We start from the raw sequence: 22720 nt of genomic DNA, 5'->3' as shown, positions 1-22720 counted from the left end.
ATACAAAGAGCTCATGCACCTCAACACACAAAAAGCAAACAATTGAATTAAGAAACGGTCAGAGGAGCCGAACAGTTCTCCAAAGAAGAAATTCAGATGGCCAACAGGCACATGAAAAGATGCTCCACATTGCTAATCATCAGAGAAATGCAAATCAAAACCACAATGAGATATCACCTCACACCAGTTAGGATGGCCACCATACAAAAGACAAACAACAAATGTTGGCGAGGGTGTGGAGAAAGGGTAACCCTACTACACTGCTAGTAGGAATGTAAATTAGTTCAACCTTTGTGGGAAGCAGTATGGAGGTTCCTCGAAAAACTAAAAATGGAAATACCATTTGACCCAAGCTTTCCACTCCTAGGAATTTACCCTATGAATTCATGAGCCCCGTTTGAAAAAGATATATGCACCCCTGTTTATCGCAGCACTATTTACAACAGCCAAGCAATGGAGGGAACCTAAGTGTCCATTAGTAGATGAATGAAGAAGATGTGGTACATATGCACATGGAATACTATTCAGCCATAAGAAAACAAATCCTACCATTTGCAGCATGGATGGAGCTAGACTGTATCATGCTCAATGAAATAAGCCAGGAGGAGAAAGACAAGTATCAAATTATTTCACTCATATGTGGAGTGTAAGAACAAATAAAAAACTGAAGGAACAAAACAGCAGCAGACTCACAAAACCGAAGAATGGACTAACAGTTGCCAAAGGGAAAGCGCCTGAGGAGGATGGTTGGGAAGGGAGGGGTAATGGGAAAAAGGGGCATTATGATTAGCACATATAATGTAGGAGGGTGGCACAGGGAAGGCAGTATAGCACAGAGTAGACAAGTAGTGTTTTTATAGCATCTTATTATGCTGATGGACAGTGACTGTAATGGGGTATGTGGTGGGGACTTGATAATGGGGGGAATTTAATAACCAGTGTGGTTCGTGTAAGTGTATATTAATGATACAAAAAAAATCAGTCCATCTGATATGTTTTAAATGTGTTCATTATGCGAGACCTCTTCATGTATCTATCTATATTCTAATCGTTACTAAATACTTACTCAGGTACTGTGCTAAATGCTTTACAAGTATTTGCTTACATACTCCTCCAAATTATTCTATGAGGTAGACACCACTTTTAGTTCTGTTTATAGATGAGGCATAAAGGCATTAAGTTGCTCAAGGCTTCATAGGTGCTAAGTCATCGAGCAGAGTTCTAAACTCACAAAGTCTGATTCAAGAGTTTGTGCTTTGGTGAGCAGCGTGGTTCAGTGAAGAGCAACCTGGGCTTGTTCCTGCTGTAGTAGCAAACATTTCCCCAATGACAAGGGCAATATGAACACATGTAATAATATTTATTAATTTAGGCTTTCCCATATACTGACTCAGTCAAACCAAGGAACATGGACAAAAACTTGGCTGAGTTTCATTCTGGACAGGACAGGAGGCTGTCGTTTGCTTAAAACAAAACAAAAAAGCAAAATGGCTTCACTTTCATTTTGCATGAATACAGACTTGTGGGGAGTCAAGGCTATGCCAAGCAGGCATAGTGGCTGATTATATGAATTGATGGCCTGTGTCAGGGGCCAGCCTGCTGCACAGAATTCAGCTCCCATTCTTTGCTATAAAGTCAATAGTCTTAGGATCCCTGTTATAAAAGTTCTAACAAAATTCCAAAGCCCTTACATCTTCCTTGAGCTGGCAGATGTACTGTTGTCTTCCAGTACATGGCAGTCTGGAAGCTGTAATTTCTCTGCTGTACCATTTTGGATTTTGGCAGCATTTTCCAAAATTTTCCTTTTCCACTCTTCATAATCCTGTGTCAGATCTTCATCTCTATGCAGTTCATGTGGGATCTCTACCTTCTCTGTTTCTGTAAGATAATATTTTCAACTATTTTTGAATTGTTCACAAATGAATTAAGAAAAAAGTAAACTTGTTTAGAAGTATCTAATTAAGGTAACAGGGAATAAGGTACTGAAATGAAAAGTGGAAATAACAGCTAACACATCAGTTTTTTGCTCTTTTTATACTCCAAGCATTCCAAGACATCCTGGAAATAGCTAGCATTCATCAAGCACTTACCTTGTGTGTTATAGGCAATGCACTAAGCACTTCATAATATCACATTCAAACCTCAACCACCACAATTCTATCATGTGAGTGCTAATACAATCATATCTTATAGATTAAGAGATTAAAGCTCACAGAAATTAATAGACTTACCTAAAATTACAGAGCCAATAGGTGGTAAAGAAGGATCTGAACCTAAAGAATTTGGCTTCAGATATATATAGATATTTTAATTTTTTATTAAAGTATTATTGATATACTCTCTTATGAAGGTTCCACATGAAAAAACAATGTGGATACTATATTTACCCACATTATCAAGTCCCCACCTATACCCCACTGCACTATCCATCAGTGTACTAAGATGTCACAGGTTCACTATTTGCCTTCTTTGTGCTAGTTTTCCCCATGACCCCTAACACCCTGTGTACTAAACATAATACCCATCAATCCCCTTCTCCCTCCCTCCCGACCAGCCCTTCCACACACCTCCCCTTTGGTAATCGTTAGTCCTTTCTTGGAGTCTGTGAGTCCACTGTTTTGTTCTTTCAGTTTTGCTCTCTTGTTATACTCCACAAATGAGGGAAATCATTTGGTACTTGTCTTTTTCCGTTTGGCTTATTTCACTAAGCATAATATCCTCCAGCTCCATCCATGTTGTTGCAAATGGTAGGATTTCTTTCTTATGGCTGAATAGTATTCCATTGTGTATATGTACCACCTCTTCTTTATCCATTCATCTACTGATGGACACTTAGGCTGCTTCCGTATCTTGGCTACTGTAAACAGTGCTGTGATAAACATAGGGGTTTATATGTCTTTTTGAATCTGAGAACTTGTATTCTTTGGGAAAATTTCAACAAGTGGGATTCCCGGGTCAAATGGTATTTCTATTTTTAGGTTTTGAGGAACCTCCATATTACTTTCCACAATGGTTGAACTAGCTTACATTCCCACCAGCAGTGTAGGAGGGTTCCCCTTTCTCCACATCCTCGCCAGCATTTGTTGTTCTTAGTCTTTTTGATGCTGGCCATCCTTACTGATGTGAGGTGATATCTCATTGTGGTTTTAATTTACATTTCCCTGATGATTTGTGATGTGGAGCATCTTTTCATGTCTGTTGGCCATCTGAATTTCTTCTCTGGAGAATTGTCCCCTCATATCCTCTGCCCATTTTTAATCAGGTTATTTGCTTTTAGGGTGCTGAGGTGTGTGAATTCTTTATATATTTTGGATGTTAACCCCTTGTCAGATATGTCATTTACAAATATATTCTCCCATACTGGAGGATGCCTTCTTGTTCTGTTGATGGTATCCTTTGCCGTAGAGGAGCTTTTTAGTTTGATGTAGTCTTGTGTTTATTTTTGCTTTTGTGCCCCTTGCTCAAGGAGATGCGTTCAGGAAGAAGCTGCTCATGTTTTTATTCAGGAGATTTGTGCCTATATTGTCTTCTAAGATTTTTATGGTTTCATGACTAACATTCAGGTCTTTGATCCATTTCGAGTTTACTTTTCTGTATGGGGCTAAACAATAATCCAGTTTCATTCTCTTCATGTAGCTGTCCAGTTTTGCCAACACCAGCTATTGAAGAGGCTGTCATTTCCCCATTGAATGTCCATGGCTCCTTTATCGTACATTAATTGACCATATATGCTTGGGTTCATATCAGGGCTCTCTAGTCTGTTCCACTGGTCTATAGGTCTGTTCTTGTGCCAGTACCAAATTGTCTTGATTACTGTGGATTTGTGATAGAGCTTGAAGTTGGGGAGCTTAATCCCCCCAGCTTTATTCTTCCTTATCAGGATTGCTTTGGCTATTTGGGATCTTTTGAGGTTCCATGGGAATTTTAGAACAATTTACTCTACTTCGAGGAAAAATGCTGTTGGTAATTTCATAGGAATTGCATGGAATCTGTAGACTGCTTTAGGCACGATGGCCATTTTGACAATATTAATTCCTCCTATCCATGAGCATGGGATGTGTTTCCATTTATTAGTATCCTCTTTAATTTCACTTAGGAGTGTCCTGTAGTTTTCAGGGTAGAGGTCTTTCACTTCCTTGGTTACGTTTATTCCTAGGTGTATCATTCTTTTTGATGCAAGTGTGAATGGGATTGTTTTCCTGATTTCTCTTTCTGCTAGTTCATCGTTAGTGTATATGAAAGCAACAGATTTCTGTGTATTAATTTTGTATCCTGCAACGTGGCTGAATTCAGATATTCTCATAGTTTTGGAGTGGAGTCTTTAGGGATTTTTATGTACATTATCATGTCATCTGCAAACAGGGACAGTTTAACTTATTTCTTGCCCATCTGGATGCCTTTTCTTTCTTTGTGTTGTCTGATTGCTGTAGCTAGGACCTCCAGAAATATGCTGAATAAAAGTGGGGAGGGTGGCATCCTTGTCTTGTTTCTGATCTTGAAGGAAAAGCTTTCAGCTTCTAGGTGTTAAGTATAATGTTGGCTGTCAGTTTGTCATATATGGCCTTTATTATGTTGAGGTACTTGCCCTCGACCCATTTTGTTTTGAATTTTTATCATGACTGGATTTTGAATTTTGTCAAATGCTTTTTCAGCATCTGTGGAGATGATCATGTGGGTTCTGTCCTTCTCTTTGTTAATGTGGTGGATGATGATGATGATGGATTTTTGAATGTTGTACCATCCTTGCATCCCTAGAATAAATCCTACTTCATCATGACGCATGATCTTTTCGATGTTTTTTTTTTGTATCATTACTCTACAATTACATGAGGAACATTATGTTTACTAGACTCCCCCGACAATCAAGTTCTGCCCATATTCCCCATTGTAGTCATTGTCCATCAGCGTAGTAAGATGTTGTAGAATCACTACTTGTCTTCTCTGTGATGTACAGCCCTTCCCGTGATACCTACACATTATAAAAGCTAATCATAATGCCCCCTTTCTTTATCCCCCATCATCCCTCCCTTCCCACACATCCTCCCCAGTCCCTTTCCCTTTGGTAACTGTTAGTTCATTCTTGGGTTCTGTGAGTCTGCTGCGGTTTTGTTACTTCAGTTTTTTCTTTGTTCTTATACTCCACATATGAGTGAAATCATTTGGTACTTGTCTTTCTCTGCCTGGCTTATTTCACTGAGCATAATACCCTCTAGCTCCATCCATGTTGTTACAAATGGTAGGATTTGTTTTCTTCTTCTGGTTGAATAATATTCCATTGTGTATATGTACCACATCTTCTTTATCCATTCATCTACTGATGGACACTTAGGTTGCTTCCATTTCTTTGCTAATGTGAATAGTGCTTCGATAAACATCGGGGTGCATCGGTCTTTTTCAAACTGGGCTGCTGCATTCTTAGGGTAAATTCCTAGGAATGGAATTCCTGGGTCAAATGGTATTTCTATTTTGAGCTTTTTGAGGAACCTCCACACTGCTTTCAATAATGGTTGAACTACTTTACATTCCCACCAGCAGTGTAGGAGGGTTCCCCTTTCTCCACATCCCCGCCAACATTTGTTGTTGTTTGTCTTTTGGATGGTGGCAATCCTTACTGGTGTAAGGTGATATCTCACTGTGGTTTTAATTTGCATTTCCCTGATAATTAGCGATATGGAGCATCTTTTCATGTGTCTGTTGGCCATCTGAATTTCTTCTTTGGAGAACTGTTCAGCTCCTCTGACCGTTTCTTAATTGGATTATTAGCTTTTTGTTTGTTGAGGCGTGTGAGCTCTTTATATATTTTGGATGTCAACCCTTTAACGGATCTGTGTCATTTATGAATACATTCTCCCATACTGTAGGAAGCCTTTTTGTTTTATTGGTGATTTCCTTTGCTGTACAAAAGGTTTTCAGTTTGATGTAGTCCCACTTGTTCATTTTTGCTTTTGTTTCCTTTGCCTGGGGAGATATGTTCATGAAGAAGTTGCTCATGTTTAGGTCGAAGATATTTTTGCCTATATTTTCTTCTAAGAGTCTTATGGTTTCATGACTTACATTCAGGTCTTTGATCCATTTTGAATTTACTTTTGTACATGGGGTTAGACAATGATCCAATTCCATTCTCTTACATATAGCTATCCAGTTTTGAAAACACCAGCTGTTGAAGAGGCTGTCATTTCCCCATTGTATGTCCATGGCTACTTTATCACATATTAATAGACCATATATGTTTGGGTTAATATCTGGACTCTCTATTCTGCTCCACTGGTCTGTGGGTCTGTTCTTGTGCCAATACCAAATTGTCTTGATTACTGTGGCTTTGTAGTAGAGCTTAAAGTTGAGAAGCGAGATCCCCACTTTATTCCTTCTCAGGATTGCTTGGGGGTATTCGGGGTCCTTTGTGGTTCCATATGAATTTTACAACTATTTTTTCCATTCATTAAAGAATGCTGTCGGTATTTTGATAGGCATTGCACTGAATCTGTGGATTGCTTTATGCAGGATGGCTGTATTGACTATATTAATTCTTCCTAGCTAAGAGCATGGGATGAGTTTCCATTTGTTAGTGCCCTCTTTAATTACTCTTAAGAGTTTCTTGTAGTTTTCAGGGTAAAGGTCTTTCACTTCCTTGGTTAGGTTTATTCCTAGGTATTTTATTCTTTTTGATGCTATTGTGAATGGAATTGTTTCCTGATTTCTCTTTCTGCTAGTTCATTGTTAGTGTATAGGAAAGCCACAGATTTCTGTGTATTAATTTTGTATCCTGCACCTTTGCTGAATTCTGATATTAGTTCTAGTAGTTTTTGAGTGGAGTCTTTAGGGTTTTTTATGTACAATATCATGTCATCTGCAAATAGTGACAGTTTGACTTCTTCTTTACCAATCTGGATACCTTGTATTTCTTTGTTTTGTCTGATTGCCATGACTAGGACCTCCAGAAGTATGTTGAGTAGCTGTGGGGAGAGTGGGCATCCCTAACTTGTTCCCAATCTTAGAGGAAAAGCTTTCAGCTTCTCGCTCTTATGTATGATGTTGGCTGTGGGTTTGTCGTATATGGCCTTTATTATGTTGAGGTACTTGTCTTCTATACCCATTTTGTTGACAGTTTTTATCATGAATGGATACTGAATTTTCTCGAACGTTTTTTAAACATCTATGGAGATGACCATGTGGTTTTTGTCCTTTTTGTTTATGTGGTGGATGATACTGATGGATTTTTGAATGTTGTATCATCCTTGCATCTCTGAGATGAGTCCCACGTGATCATGCTGTATGATCCTCTTGATGTATTTTTGAATTCAGTTTGCTAATATTTTGTTGAGTATTTTTGCATCTATGTTCATTGGGGATATTGGTCTGTAATTTTCTTTTTGGTGGGGTCTTTGCCTGGGTTTGGTATTAGTGTGATGCTGGCTTCATAGAGTGAGTTTGGAAATATTCCCTCCTCTTCTATTTTTTGGAAAACTTTAAGGAGAATGGTTAATATGTTGTCTCTATACGTCTGATAAAATTCAGTGATAAATCCATCTGGCCCAGGGGTTTTGTTCTTGGGTAGTTTTTTTATTACCACTTCAATTTCTTTGCTGATAATTGGTCTGCTTACATTTTCTGTTTCTTCCTTGGTCAGTCTTGGAAGGTTGTATTTTTCTAGGAAGTTGTCCATTTCTTCTAGGTTTTCCAGCTTGTTAGCATACAGGTTTTCATAGTATTCTCTAATAATTCTTTGTATTTCTATGGGGTCCGTTGTGATTTTTCCTTTTTCGTTTCTGATTCTGTTGATGTGTGTAGTTCTCTTTCTCTCTTTATAAGTCTGGCTAGAGGCTTATCTATTTTGTTTATTGTCTCAAGGAACCAGTTCTTGGCTTCATTGATTTTTTCTATTGTTTTATTCTCCTCAATTGTATTTATTTCTTCTCTGATCTTTATTATGTCCCTCCTTCTGCTGACTTTGTGCCTGATTTGTTCTTCTTTTTATAGTTTTGATAATTGTGACTTTAGTCTATTAATTTGGTATTGTCTTTTCTTCTTTAAATATGCCTGGATTGCTATATACTTTCCTCTTAGAACTGCTTCCGCTGTGTCCCACAGAAGTTGGCTTTGGGCTGTCATTATCATTTGTCTCCATATATTGCTTTATCTCTCTTTTAATTTGGTCATTGATCCATTGATTATTTAGGAGCATGCTGTTAAGCCTCTTTGTAATTGTGAGCCTTTTTGTTTTCTTTGTACAATTTCTTTCTACTTTTATGCCTTTGTGGTCTGAGAAGTTGGTTGGTAGGATTTCAATCTTTCTGAATTTACTGAGGCTCTTTTTGTGGCCTAGTATATGGTCTATTCTGGACAATATTCCATGTGCCCTTGAGAAGAATGTGTATCCTGCTGCTTTTGCGTGTAGAGTTCTGTAGGTGTCTGTTAAATCCATCTGTTCTAGTGCATTGTTCAGTGCCTCTGTGTCCTTACTTATTTTCTGTCTGGTGGATCTGTCCTTTGCAATGAGTGGTGTGTTGAAGTCTCCTAGAACAAAAACATTGCATTCTATTTCGTCCTTTAATTCTGTTTGTATTTATTTCACACATGTTGGTGCTCCTGTATTGGGTGCACATATATTTATAATGGTTATATTGTCTTGTTGGACTGACCCCTTTATCATTACGTAATGTCCTTCTTTATCTCATTACTTTGTTCTGAAGTCTATTTTGTCTGAGACAAGTACTGCAACACCTGCTTTTTTCTCCCTATTGTTTGCATGAAATATCTTTTTCTATCCCTTCACTTTTAGTCTGTGTATGTCTTTGGGTTTGAGGTGAGTCTCTTGTAAGCAGCATATACATGGTTCTTGCTTTTTTATCCATTCTACTACTCTGTGTCTTTTGATTGGGGTATTCTGTCCATTTACATTTAGGGTGATTATTGAAACATATGTACTTATTGCCATTGCAGGCTTCAGATTCATGGTTACCAAAGGTTGAAGGGTACCTTTTTTACTATATAACCATCTAACTTAACTCTCTTATTAAGCTATTATAAACACAGTCTGATGATTATTTCTCTCCCTTCTTATTCCTCCTTCTCCATTCTTTATGTTAGGTGTTTTATTCTGTACTCTTTTTTGTTTCCTTTGACTGCTTTCACAAGTACTTTATTTTATTTTTTGTCTTTAGTTAGTATTTAGTTGGTCTGCTTTCTTTGCTGTGATTTTATTTTCTCTGGTGACATGTATTTCGCCTTAGGAGTGCTTCCATCTAGAGCAGTCCCTTTATATATCCTGTAGAGGTGGTTTGTGGGAGGCAAATTCCCTCAACTTTTGCCTCTCTGGGAATTGTTTAATCCCTCCTTCATATTTAAATGATAGTCATGCTTGATACAGTATTCTTGGTTCAAGGCCATTCTGTTTCATTGCATCAAATATATCATGCTATTTTCTTCTGGCCTTTAAGGTTTCTGTTGAGAAGTCTGATGATAGCCTGGTGGGTTTTCCTTTGTAGGTGACATTTTTTTCTCTCGTGGCCTTTAATTCTCTGTCCTTGTCTTTGACATTTTAATTATTACATGTCTTGGTGTTGTCCTCCTTGCATCTCTTGTGTTGGGAGTTCTGTGGGCTTCCATGGTCTGAGAGACTATTTCCTCCCCCAATTTGGGGAGGTTTTCAGCAATTATTTCTTCAATGACACTTTCTAACCCTTTTTCTCTCTCTTCTTCTGGTACTCCTATAATGCGAATATTGTTCCATTTGCATTGGTCACACAGTTCTCTTAATATTGCTTCATTCCTGGAGATCCTTTTATCTCTCTCTGCCTCAGCTTCTCTGTGTTCCTGTTCTCTGATTTCTATTCCATTAATGGCCTCTTGCACCTCATCCAGTCTGCTCTTAAGTCCTTACAGAGATTGTTTTATTTCTGTATTCTGCCTCCCAACTGGATCCTTTAGCTCCTGCATATTTCTCTGCAGGTCCATCAGCATGGTTATGACCTTTATTTTGAATTCTTTTTCAGGAAGATTGGTTATATCTATCTCACCAGGTCCTCTCTCTGGGGTTGTCTGGGTAATTCTGGACTGGACCAAATTTTTTCCCTTTTCATGGCAATAGAGGTAGTTGTAGACAGGTAGCGCATATGTTAGCTGGGAGTTATGTGTGTGTCCTTTCCTGCTTGCTGGTCACCTTACCCTTCTTCGCTGCCTGTGTTGGTTATCTGCACACCTGTCGCAGCATCTGGATTAATCCCCTAAGCTGCCATGGGTGGGGTTGCGGTCAGCGTAGCCCAGAGCCCTGCGGGGAGTGGCAGGCACGCTGGGTGTGCTCTCCTGTGAGAACAGCGCCCCTTTGTGCCTTTCCCCGGTTGCCCCTGCCTGTGTCCGGCAGCCACACATCAGTGGCAACCCCTGGGTCTGGCCCAGGTGGCTGCATGCTGGGAGGAGATTCTGGGCAGTTGCTGTGTGTGTGGCCACTCTCCAGGTGCTTGGCCACTGCGTGCACATGCAGGGCTGCCCTCCGGCTGCTCAGCCCCTTTGGCGGGCTTTGTTTATCTCTGTGAGGTGCCTCAGGGGGCTGGAGCACCTGAAATTCTCTGGGATTCCCAGCTGCTCAGCTGAGTGTGTCAGGACACTTCCGTCCAGCTGTGAGTCCCCTGTCCCTTGAAGACTTTCAAAAAGCACTCGCTTTTCTTTTGTCCCAGGGGAGCCGGCTGCGAAGACCCTCTTGCAGATTTTACTTTTCTCTTTCTCTAATATCCAGCACACCATGCAATGTGTGTCTGCACTCCTGGTACGGATTCCTGGGGCTGGTTATTTAGCAGTCCTGAGCTTCTACTCCCTCCCTGCTCTGACTTTCTTCCAGCTGGGGAGCTGGGGTGGGTGGAGTGCTCAGGTCTCGCCAGTCCGAGGCTTGTATCTTACCCCCTTTGTGAGATGCTGAGTCCTCGCAGATGTAGATATAGCCTGGCTGTTGTACTGTATCCTCTGGTCTCTCTTTTCATAATAGTTGTATTTGTTGTATATTCAAAAATATATATGGTTTTGGGAGATTTCCACTGCACTACCCATGCCGCCATCTTGGCTCCTCCTTCCTTTTCAATGTATTTTTGAATTCAGTTTGCTAATATTTTGTGTAGTATTTTTGCATCCATGTTCATCAGGGACATTGGTCTGTAATTTCTTTTTTTTTGTGGTGTCTGCCTGATTTGCATATTAAGAGTGATGCTGGCCTCACAGAATGAGTTTGGGAGTATTCCCTCCTCTTCTATTTTTTGGAAAAGTTTGAGGAGGATGGATATTAATTATTCATTAGATGTTTGATAAAATTCAGCGGTGAAGTCATCTGGTCCAAGGCTTTTTTCTTAGGTAGGTTTTGATTACCAGTTCAATTTTGTTCAGGTAGTAATTGGTCTGTTCATATTTTCTGTTTCTTTCTGGGTTAGCCTTGGAAGGTTGTATTTTTCTAGAAAGTTGTCCATTTCTTCTAGGCTATCCAGTTTGTTAGGATATAATTTTTCATAGTATTCTCTCATAATTCTGTGCATTTCTGTGGTGTCCATAGCAATTTTTCCTTTCTTTTCTGATTTTATGTGTGTAGACTCTCTTTTATTCTTGATAAGTCTGGCTATGGGTTTATCTATTTTGTTTATTTTCTCAAAGAACTAGCTCTTGCTTACATTGATTGTTCTATTGTTTCATTCTCCTCGGTTGTATTTATTTCTGCTCTAATCTTTATTATGTCCCTCCTTCTACTGACTTTTGCCCTCATTTGTTCTTCTTTTTCTAGTTTCATTGTGAGTTTAGACTTTTCATATGGGTTTGTTCTTCATTCTTGTGATAGGCCTGTATACTTTCCTCTTAGTGGCCTTCACTGCGTTCCACAGATTTTGCGGTGTTAAATTATTGTTATCATTTGTCTCCATATATGCCTGATCTGTTTTTATTTGTTCACTGATCTATTGGTTATTTAGGAGCATGTTGTGAAGCCTCCATGTATTTGTTGGATTTTTCATTTTCTTTGCGTAATTTTTTTCTACTTGCATACTTTTGTGGTCTGAGAAACTGGTCGGTACAATTTCAATCTTTTTGAATTTACCAAGGCTCTTTTTGTGGCCTAGTATATGATCTATTCTTGAAAATGTTCCATGTGCACTTGAGAAGAATGTGTATCCTGCTGCTTTTGGGTGTAGAGTTCTGTAGATGTCTGTTAGGTCCATCTGTTGTAATGTGCTCTTCAGTGCCTCTCTCTCCTTATTTTCTGTCAGGTTGTTCTTTCTTTTGGAGTGGAATTTTGAAGTCTCCTAGAATGAATCCATTGCATTCTATTTCCCCTTTTAATTCTTAGTATTTCTTTCACATATGTAGGTGCTCCTGTGTTGGGTGCATAGATATTTATAATGGTTATATCTTCTTGTTAGATTGACCCCTTTATCACTGTGTAATGTTCTTCTTTGTCTCTTGTGACTTTGTTTTGAAGTCTATTTTGTCTGATACGAGTACTGCAACTCCTGCTTTTTTCTCTCTGTTAGTTGCATGAAATATCTTTTTCCATACCTTCTCTTTTAGTCTGTGTATGTATTTGGGATTAAAGTGAGTCTCTTGTAGGCTACATATAGATGGGTCTTGTTTTTTTATCCACTCAGTGACTCTTATGTCTTTTGATTGGTGCATTCAGACCCTTTACTTTTAGAGTGATTATTGATAGGTATGTACTTATTGCCACTGCAGACTTTAGATTAGTGGTTACCAAAGGTTCAAGAGTCTATCTTAAGTCACTATCTAAGAGTCTAACTTAAGTCACTTAGTACGTTATTACAAACACAATGTAAAGGTTCTTTTTTTCTCCTTTTCCTTCATCATTCTTTATATATTAGATATCATATTCTGTAATCTTTGTCTATCCCTTGATTAACATTGGGGGTAGTTGACTTAATTTTGCATTTGCTTAGTAATTAACTGTTCTACTTTCTTTACTGTGGTTTTATTACCTCTGGTGACAGCTATTAAACCTTAGGAACACTTCCTTCAATAGCAGTCCCTCCAAAATACATTGGAGAGATGGTTTGTGGGATGTAAATTTGCTCAGCTTTTGCTTATCTGGAAATTGTTTAATCCCTCCTTCAAATTTAAATGATAATCTTGCCAGATAAAGTATTCTTAGTTCAAGGCCCTTCTGTTTCATTGCATTAAATATATCATGCCACTCCCTTCTGGCCTGTAAGGTTTCTGCTGAGAAGTCTGATGAGAGCCTGATGGGCTTTCCTTTGTATGTGATCTTATTTCTCTCTCTGACTGCTTTTAATAGTCTGTCCTTATCCTTGATCTTTGCCATTTAAATTATGTCTTGGTGTTGTCTTCCTTGGGTCCTTTGTGTTGGGAGATATGTGCACCTACATGGCCTGTGAGACTATCTCCATCCCGATTGGGGAAGTTTTCAGCAATTACCTCCTCAAAGACACTTTCTATCCCTTTTTCTCTTCTTCTGGCACCCTTATAATATGAATATTGTTCCGTTTGGATTGTTCAGTTATCTCAGTATTCTTTCATTCTTAGAGATCCTTTTTTCTCTCTGTGCCTCACCTTCTTTGTATTCCTCTTCTCTAATTTCTATTTCATTTATTGTCTCCTCCACCGTATCTAATCTGCTTTTAAAACCTTCCATTGTATGTTTCATTTCTGATACTGTGTTCCATAATGTTTGGATCTCTGATCGACATTCATTCCTGAGTTCAGTATTTTTCTGTACCTCCATGAGCATGTTTATGATTTTTATTTTTAAATCTCTTTCATGAAGATTCATGAGGTCAATTTCATTTGAATCTTTCTCAGGTGTATTTATAATTTTGCTTTGAATCAGGTTCCTTTGACGTTTCATATTTGTATTTGGTGCCCTCTAGTGCCCAGAAGCTCTCTCTCGAGCTGCTCAGCCCCTTTAGCAATGTCAGGAGTTGCAGGGGAGTGGTGTTCATGCTTTCGGGTAGTAAAGAGCTGTTTCCTGCTTTCCAGCTGCTATGCCTGTCTCCAGTGCTGGAAGCAGTGGGCTGACCACACAGGTATAAGTCTCTATGCTTTGCATTTGTAGCTGCTGTATGCAGGGCTGCTCTCTGGCTGGCCTGACGTCAGGGCAGGGTTTGCCAGTTTGTGAACAACGTGCGGGCTGTCCAGGAGGAAGGTGCCGCAGGCTGCGTATCATGGAGGGAGGTCCTTGGAGCTGTGTAGCCTTCCAGGGGGTTGCAGTGCCTGAAGATTGTGAAAGTTCCCAACCTGCTGGGCAGAGTGTACCCAGACAATTTTGTCTACCTGTCCTCTCTCCTGAGCAGGAAGCTCTGTGCAATCCTTGCTGCTTTAGCATAGCTCTCACTGTTAGGAAGTCTCTCAGACTGCCCACTTCTTTTGTCCCAGATCAGCCTGATATGGATCCCTGCTTTCCACAAGTGGCTGGAATCTCAGTCTCTCCTGGTATTCTGGCTGTCTTAGCTTCCCAACCCCTCCTAATCATGAAAGCACCATGAAATGTAGGTTTCTGCTCCTAGAGCAGATCTCCAGAGCTAGGTGTTCAGCATTCCCAGGCCTCCACACCCTCCCCACTCTTTTTCTTCCTCCCGCTGGTGAGCTGTGGTAGAGGAATGGCTTGGGCCCCACCAGGTCACAGCTTTGGTACATTACCCAGTTCTGTGAGGTCTGCTCTTTTCTCCATGTGTATGCAGTCTGGTGCATCCTTCTTTCCTGTTGCTCTTTCAGGATTAGTTGTATTAATTATATGTTCATATTATATGTGGTTTTAGGAGGAAGCCTCTGTCTCATCTCTCACACTGTCATCTTTAATCCACTCCTAGTATTTTTATTGCCTCTCCTGTCCAGATATATTCTTAATTAAACAGTTGTATAAATGACTGCTTGGAAAACTGGACTTACTAAATGATTGTCAGGATTTATTTAAAACTTAACTTTTGTCAGGCAAAGCTACTAAAGCAGCACAGCACTGTTCCCTGTGTTAAAACCACTGTACACTAATCTCACTGTACTAATTCATCCAGTGTTAGTATACGTTACCCTTTGCTGGCAGTTCAACCAATGTCTTCCTTTTTTTTCGTGGTTGATTAGCTGAATCTCCAGGCTCTCCTTTAATAAAGAAAGAAATGTCATCAAGGTTAATTTCTTCCTATTCTCAATTTTAGTATTTGGGCATATTTTCAATCACAAATAAAAATTAGGGAGTTCGACTGACGAAATACTAGGCTAAGGTGAAGGCAAATATCTTGCCCTTCTCTTTTCTGTGGCTTCTCTTGCCAGGATTGAAAATCACTTTTATTAGTTGTATGATCTATGCCTTTTTATATCTTGGCAGGTAAGAGTATTTTATTTAGGTGCAGAGTTCAGGGAAGGTAAGTTGGAAACACTAAATGTTAAAGATGTAGCAAACCCCGTCAAACATTAGTATTTTATAGAATACATGCTTTCCATATTTTTTTCCTTACAATAAACATCAGGTTAGGCAGTGTAAGAATAGAAATTGTTTTTGTTTTGTTGCACTGAAGTTTGACAAATAGTGTTATTGATAGGGATGTGTAACTTTTCCATAGAGACAGAAGAGAAATAACTATCTTTTCATTTGACAAAGGCTAGTGTTTTCAGTTAGGAACAAATCTTCCAGGTTGAAAGATAGAAGGATATGCCTGCTCTTAGGCCTGATAACCAGTTTTAACTTAAAGCCTTCTTAATTTTGTCTTCCCCATGTTTTGTGAAATTTTTCATATTTTAATTTCAAGTTTATTTTGTGGAGATAGGAAGGTCATTACCATGTGTGCATAATAATCTTGTGAAATACAGGTACTTTGTCAAGAAACATTGGAAGCAGATTAAATGTCTTGTAAACTTTGCAATATTAGGTCTAATCTATAAGAATTGAAAGCAGACTAGAATTGCTTAACAAATACCTTTTTTTCTCAATTTTTTTTTCTTTTTTGACTTGTGTTTTGGTTTTGATTCTTTTTTGGTTTTTTAAATGAATGAAATTTACTAAGAAAAAATATGTGAAGTATCTTCACTCTAAAATGTTATGTTTTTCTTAAAAAATAACTCTAAGTAGGGGTAACACTGAATCTGCACAGAGCCATCCATACAAACTGAAGTTCTGCCTCTGATTATTTTGTTTCTTTCAATTTTAATTTTTAATTACTTTTTCTTGCATACAAATAAGGATATAAAATGGCAACAGACTGTACATGATTTCAAATACAGCAAAAAAATCTTTTAAAAGTATTGCCAAACATTATTGTTGATTTCCAGTTATTTATTCTGGGAATCTATAGTATTTGAAAACAGAAATTGGTACTTTGTACACATGATTTGTAAGCTGTTTTGGTTTAAAATACTGTAGAGAATTAACCAAGGTAGAATGACCTTGTAATGTAACTGTTCTTGGGCAATATTATCTGTACATATTAGCGACAAAAGGTTATTTTTATGTTGACATTTGTTTGGTTATAATGCAATATATTTTGTATGTAAGCAGTTTCAATAAAATTTGATATTGCTCTGCTAAAATGATGTTGATGCAATCCTTACAAATGACTTTTAAAATTTTAAGATAGGAAAAGAAATCTATATAAAGCATTCTGTTAAAAAAGTGTAACTGTTACCATTGGAAATCTCACATGTCATAGAAGTTAGCCATTATCTACCAATTTTCAGGAACTTTTGATCTTGCTTAGTAAGGTGAAAAAAATCAACAGAATGGTAAAAAAAAGCACATTGTGCCATAAAATACACACTGAATTTCTTCTTTACAAAGGCTGAATTCAGAGGTGCTAATCTGATTAAGTGTGAATTACTAACTCCTAAAATTGTAATTCGATTTGCATTTTCAAATGGAGTTGGAGTTGATTCATATTACAATACTTGTGTGCTAAATGTGTATGTTTTTCAGTTCAAAGTCATGTTTTTAAAATCTTATTAATAAGTTAAAAAAATCTGGAAAAAAAAAAGGAAATCACTTTTATCATAGTTTATGTAATTGGAGGCTGGCATTTAACAGTGGAGCAAATTAACAGAGAATCTATATCCCAGGCTTGGATTCATAGTGCCACAGGTTTTTTTCAAAAGGTAAATTAAGCTACTTTATTTGAAAAACAGAGAAAAACAATTTTCTCACTAAAAATTTATCTGGTTCACATTAAATACAGAATTCAGAAAACAGCCATTTTGCAAGTTTGAAAATATTAGACTTGACAGTTTTTCAAATGATACATTCTTGAAATATGGAATGAATACTCACTGTTGATTTGCTGCCCAATGTTTTCTAATTGTTTACACAGTCGATCAAATATGGCTTTTTTTACACCAGAAATGGTTAGTATTTTATTTTTATTCACCTTTAGCTTCAGAATCCTACAAAAGAATTTGACAAATTACTATTAAGACCAGTACAGTCACCTTCCCTGGTCAACCAGATTACCAACTTACTTCCTTTCTGCCCATGCTTTAAGAAGAGCCCCTAGCTATCTAGTTTTATCTTTTTCAAAATATATATCACTAGCTGTAACCATGCAAATTTGCCTTTTAGAGCTATTTATTTAGTTGCATATTGGACTGAGAGTTAAAATATACATGGGATCTGTTATGTAACAAAAGGGGCATGGCACATAAAAGACATTTGCTATGGTGCTTCACGCCTTATAGAACACTCTTAGTAAACCTCAGATGTTACTAATTTGCTAGGTGGGTCATAGCATTTTTAAGTGTTCAACTCACTTTAACCCATGACACTTAATACTTATACTACAGGAATGTAAACTACTGTTGCCTCCCAAAAACGTTCTAATAACACTACTCAATAACCACTTCTTAAAATTTCAAAACTTAGAAAACAAAACGTAGTTGGCCCTTAGGTTTCTTACTACCCAGCCACTAATTTTGGTTGTGGTGTGTATCAGCCACATACCTAATAGCAATTAATTGGCATTCAGAGAAAATGTCCCTTTAATTCAACAAAGGTGTGTGTATAGTGGGAAAGAGTATGGCTACTTTTGTAGAAAACAGTATAACAAGTAATCCGAATTTTGAAAACAAATTACACTGAGCAAAGAAAGGTTTGAATAGGTTTATTTTCCAGCAAGATAAAATAAGACAACTTAAGACAAAAATAAGTTACTAATATTTCCAAGGTAACAATTCAGTATACACAAAGACAATGCAAAATTTTCAGATTCAGATGTAAGAATTTATCACTTAAATGTTTATAAATTAATTGAAAAACAGCTGGAATCAGTACTTAATAAAAAAAGAATGACTGGAAAATCACAACCAACCACTATTTCAATGACAGCTTTCATCACTTATAAAAGGCTAGAGCCTGAAATCAGAATACCCAGCTGCCACTAAGCAAATGGACTTCTGGCCACATGACTTCCAAGCTGTCAGCTATACTGTGAGATAAATAGAATCTGGTCTCTTGGCCACTACTCTTAATGTTATTTATATGGGGAAATATGCTCTGAGTTGAAATAGAGTAGAAGTATTCTTTGGGAATGAGAAATATATTTACTTCTAAATTGTAGACTTGCCTGAATGTTAAAAGGCACACTTACTTGCATGCTGAAAGCAGTGCTGCAGTGGTGAAGAGAGGCCTGGATAAGTCAAGATCCGCTTTCCGTGTTTGTGGAAGACTGGACTCATAGCTTAAGGGAAAGCAGTGTTTCAGAATTATTTGTTAGAAAATACTATTTCAAAAGGACTGCAAATGTAAATCAGAACTTATAAGCTATCTAAATGCATGAGCTATGCATTCTGTCACTTTAGCATATTATTTTTTAAGACTGAAAACTAACAGACATTGGATAATTTTGTATATCAGTATGAAGTCTCAATTAAAATTCTTTATGCCTCATACCTTTGCAGTATCTCTGAAGCCATGCTGACTGCTTCTGTGCAGCTAAATTGTACGGCTAAGTCTCTTATTCCAACATTTGAATTCAGGCCCAGCAAACACTCAAAAGATTTAAAACAGCTCTGATACATTTTCTTGTTCAAGCCAGACAGTTTAATTAAACAAGCCTTTGAAAGGAAAAAACACATGAATCATAAAAATTATAATCATCTTATATTAGTATGCTTAAATACTTGTTATATAAGTAAACTTTCAAAATTAATTAATCCTGTGGTAAGTCACTCCATCTAAAGGTTTGGCTTCATTTAGCAGAAAAATCACTAATCATGTCAGGCACTGTTAAGTACTGCTCTCAAGGAGCTCATACTTCAGAAAGGCAGTCATGAGTATGCACAGACAATTTGAAATGTAACACAGTGTTACTACAGCCAAGCTGTGAGTAAAAAAATAGGAGACATATGTTACCTGTTTTCAACAAAGGTGCCAATGTCCAATTCATTGGGAAAAGAAAGGGGAGTACTAACAGAGGGGTAGAGTGGGGATGTGAGTGTGTGGAGGAGGGGAGTGAAACTGGGAGAGAAACAGTAGGAGCAAAAACTGAGGGAAACCAACTTTGGCTGGTGTCAAGGAAAGCTTCCAAAGGCTGTAACAGCAAGTCAGGGTCAGGTAAGACAAATAGGTTAAAAAAAGAAGTTGCATTTACAAAGCCTTAAACCATTAAAGTGCACGGTCTGTTAACTGAACAGTGTACCTGGAGGCTAGAGTTCAAGAGAGGCTAGAGAGTTTGGTGGTAATGGAGAATCAACCCATTGGGAACCAATGGTGTATTTAATGCCACCATTTAATGAGTGTATTATTATGTGACAGGTATTGTGTTGTTACATACAGTACATTGTTTAGTCCTTACAATAATCCAGTGAAATGGATATTTTTATCCCCATTTTATGGATGAGGAAACTGGAGGCCCACAGAGCTAGTAACTAGTGGTGCTGAGATTTAGTCTCAACATGTGACCCCTCCTAATTCCATAACTTGTGCTCTCAACCACTATGATACTGGAGAAAAACACAGATGGATTTTAAAGTATGTGTTTAAGGAGAATGATGCTAGGGGCACCGTGGAAGATGGCCTTGAATTTAAAGAAAGAGCTGGCCAGAAACTAGATAGTAAAGAGTAAAGGAATGTGACAAAATTGTTTTTATTCCAAACTGACACAATTTTAAAGTTTATCTAGAATAATAATGTCTAATAGCCAGGAAAATTCTAAAACACAAATTTTGACAGAAAATTTGGACCTAGTCTAACCAGAAATTAAAACATGATTAAGTTTCAGTGTTGTACTGGGTTATAAAGACATTCAGTGGGACCTACTTACTCTGTCCATTGGGCACTTCATACAGGAAGCTGCAAGGTCCAGGCACATGACTGCATTGCTGGTTTCTGTGGTATGTGCAGACAGGCCAGTACACTTCACCTGGGACAGTCGCAAGTACTCCTCTGCTTTCCTGGTTATGAGACAGGGATGTGGGTGTAGTCAGAGTAGGGTGAGGGCCTCCAGAAAAAGCAAGGCAGGGTATTTGCAGTCAGAGCAATATAACTACATGCAAGGAAACCCCCTACTAAAACTCTGTGTTAAATATTCAGCTCTAGAGTCATTCTTCAATGAGATCAGTTAATATACCCCAGATAAAAAAGAGTAGCACATGTTTTTATGCTAATCATTTATAATCATGTGTAAGATTCACTTTAACATGTTAAAAGGCCCGGGCCTATGTGCTGTCTTTTCTTCTTCAGATCTGATGAAGTGATTTTGCAAACTTGGCCAACTAATTTAGCATGCAGGCCCAGCCATAAACAACACAGTAAAAGGCAAGAAGGATTCCACCTTAAAGATAAGATTGCCTACCTTGGGGGCTGAGCCAGGTGGCCTTGTTTCATATGCCCACAGACCAAGATGCTGCCCAGACTCTCGTCCTCTTATGGCGTGAGCCAGGAGCTCTGTCCTTTCACTTTATCTCTAAATAAAAGCCTGTACTTTGCTCTCCTACCTTGAGTGTTTGTGACGCTCATTCTTTGGCTTTGTGAACAAGAACCCCAGCATCAGTTATAAAAGCAACATGTTCACTAAACTCTTTTCCAGAAGTGTGCCCAACACTGGTAAACAATGAATAAAGCTTGGTGGACTTTGTTCTGAGCCTAACTCCTCTGCAAGTTTATGTGGGAGCAGGAATGAAACTCTATCATTTGGGGAGGATAGAGTACTATAAAATAGAACCAGCCCTCTGACTCCAGACACTACTGTGCTCAAGTATTTTTAGGCAAAAGTAAGTTCTTCATTTCCTCCAAAAATCAACCGTTTTTTTCATCCTGCCATTATTGAAACAAGCAAGAACTATCATAGAGGCTGGCAGGTTACACCAGCATTGCTTCTTTTAACCCCTTCCTCTAAATCAGTGGTTCTTAACCTTTTTGAAACAGGACAATCACCTTAGGGCTTGTGAGAACAGATTGCTGGGTCCCAATCCCAATGTTTCTGATCAGTAGGCCTGGGGTGGGGCCAGAGAATTTGCTTTTCTAACAAGTGCCAAGATGATACCCACGCTGCTGGTCCAGGAACCACACTTTGAGAAGAGCTGTTTTAAATGATTACTCAGCCCATGGGGTCTTCAAACCTTTTGAGCAGTGCCCCTTTTCTTCCCTTACGTAACTAACCTACTGAGGCACCGCGTTTGATCCCCGGCCTAGCGCTACTCCCCCATGCTTTGACTACGATGGCTTTGTTTCTAACCCTGAACATGCAAAAGACCTTCCATCTCAAGGTTTTTGCATAAGCTGTTGTCTCTGCTTGGGCCGCTCTTCCCAAGGCTGGTATCATTCGGGTCTCGGCACAAACGACAGCCCCGTGGAGGCCTTTCCTGCGTTTTTTTTTTACCAAAGGCAGCCGCGGAGCCGCTATCTACCCCGCCCCTTCAGAAGTTCCAGAAGACACATTACCCTTTTCTTTTTCTACATCGTTTTTGCCCACATAGACAGAGACCTCCCTGGGGTCCGCACCCCGTCTGTCTGACTCATTGCTGTAAACTGACCCTCAGTAAGTACCTGCGGAATGACCCAAGTTCTCCTCTTTCCCTTTCCTACCACCGTGTATCCCACAGAGCGAACTGTTCCCAGGGACATCTACAACGGCGCTTTCTTGCCAGCTCACGTAAGCCCACTGCCGAGTTTTTCTTGGGGCCTGGATCCTGCTAGGTTTCGGCGTCTTCCTCTCGGCGCCGCCGGTCGGGCGGAAAGGGCGCGCACCTCGCTAGAGGTGGGCCCAGGGCCACTGAGGAGTGCGCCGCCGGACTCACCTCAGGACTTTGGGCTCCGTGATGCCCAGGCGCGGGGCTAAACGCCGGACAAGCCCCGACTCCATGGCGCAGACCAGAACAACTGGCGCGAGCAGCTGCGACAGGACGAAACCCGCGGGCGCATCCTCGCCCGCCAGTGAGGGCCAGGCCCAATTCCTCCGCGGCATCTGGATTGGTCGGGGGAAGAATTTGAGCCGCACTAGCCAATCCTGGTCTTTCTTCTGCGCATGTGAGCCACGAGTGAGAGCTCCAAAGCAGGTGAACCGGGTGGACTCCCTTCTAGACAAGCTCGGTAAACGCTGCCTTTCTGTTCTACTGTCTCTTTCCCGCCGTGGAGCGTCTCAGCTGCTCTGAGCCGCTCCGCCCTATCTCACACACTGTGGAGAGACTGGCTGACATCCAGGTTCGTCAGTCCGGCGAGAAATGGCAAGCGCCAATAAACACGCGAGATTTGGGTTCCTAGAAGCGAGCCAATCGAGGAGCCGCCTGTGGGCCCGGGGGCGGAGCCATG

General features: G+C 39.3%; 1 protein-coding gene across 2 annotated transcripts; it reads right to left on the bottom strand.

Moving 5' to 3' along the window:
- Nucleotides 1–1341: 1341 nt before the first annotated feature.
- ORC6 (origin recognition complex subunit 6) lies at nucleotides 1342–22608 on the bottom strand. Of its 2 annotated transcripts, XM_036911078.2 has the most exons (7): nucleotides 22210–22603; nucleotides 20235–20364; nucleotides 18863–19026; nucleotides 18561–18650; nucleotides 17249–17361; nucleotides 15025–15093; nucleotides 1342–1878 (listed from the first exon to the last, which is right to left on the bottom strand). In XM_036911078.2, exons 1-7 carry the CDS (start codon nucleotides 22374–22376, stop codon nucleotides 1688–1690), a joined length of 924 nt encoding a protein of 307 aa, XP_036766973.2. In that variant the 5' UTR covers nucleotides 22377–22603; the 3' UTR covers nucleotides 1342–1687. The 2 variants fall into 2 exon arrangements, with proteins under 2 accessions (XP_036766973.2, XP_036766980.2); XM_036911085.2 differs by lacking the exon at nucleotides 18561–18650 and having other exon boundaries at nucleotides 22210–22608.
- Between the last annotated feature and the right edge of the window lie 112 nt (nucleotides 22609–22720).

The sequence above is a fragment of the Manis pentadactyla genome, chromosome 15 (assembly GCF_030020395.1).
Source record: "Manis pentadactyla isolate mManPen7 chromosome 15, mManPen7.hap1, whole genome shotgun sequence".
NCBI lineage: Eukaryota > Metazoa > Chordata > Mammalia > Pholidota > Manidae > Manis > Manis pentadactyla.
The sequence above is the reverse complement of the archived record's forward strand: the minus strand, read 5'-3'. Positions and strand labels throughout refer to the sequence as shown.

Coding starts and splice junctions, on each gene's coding strand:
- ORC6 (XM_036911078.2), bottom strand. CDS start 22,376: ATGCCGCGGAGGAATTGGGCCTGGCCCTCACTGGCGGGCGAGGATGCG. Junction 15,094..17,248: donor CATTGGGCAGCAAATCAACA/GTGAGTATTCAT, acceptor TCTTTATTAAAG/GAGAGCCTGGAGATTCAGCT. Junction 1,879..15,024: donor GGTTGAACTGCCAGCAAAGG/GTAACGTATACT, acceptor ATTATCTTACAG/AAACAGAGAAGGTAGAGATC.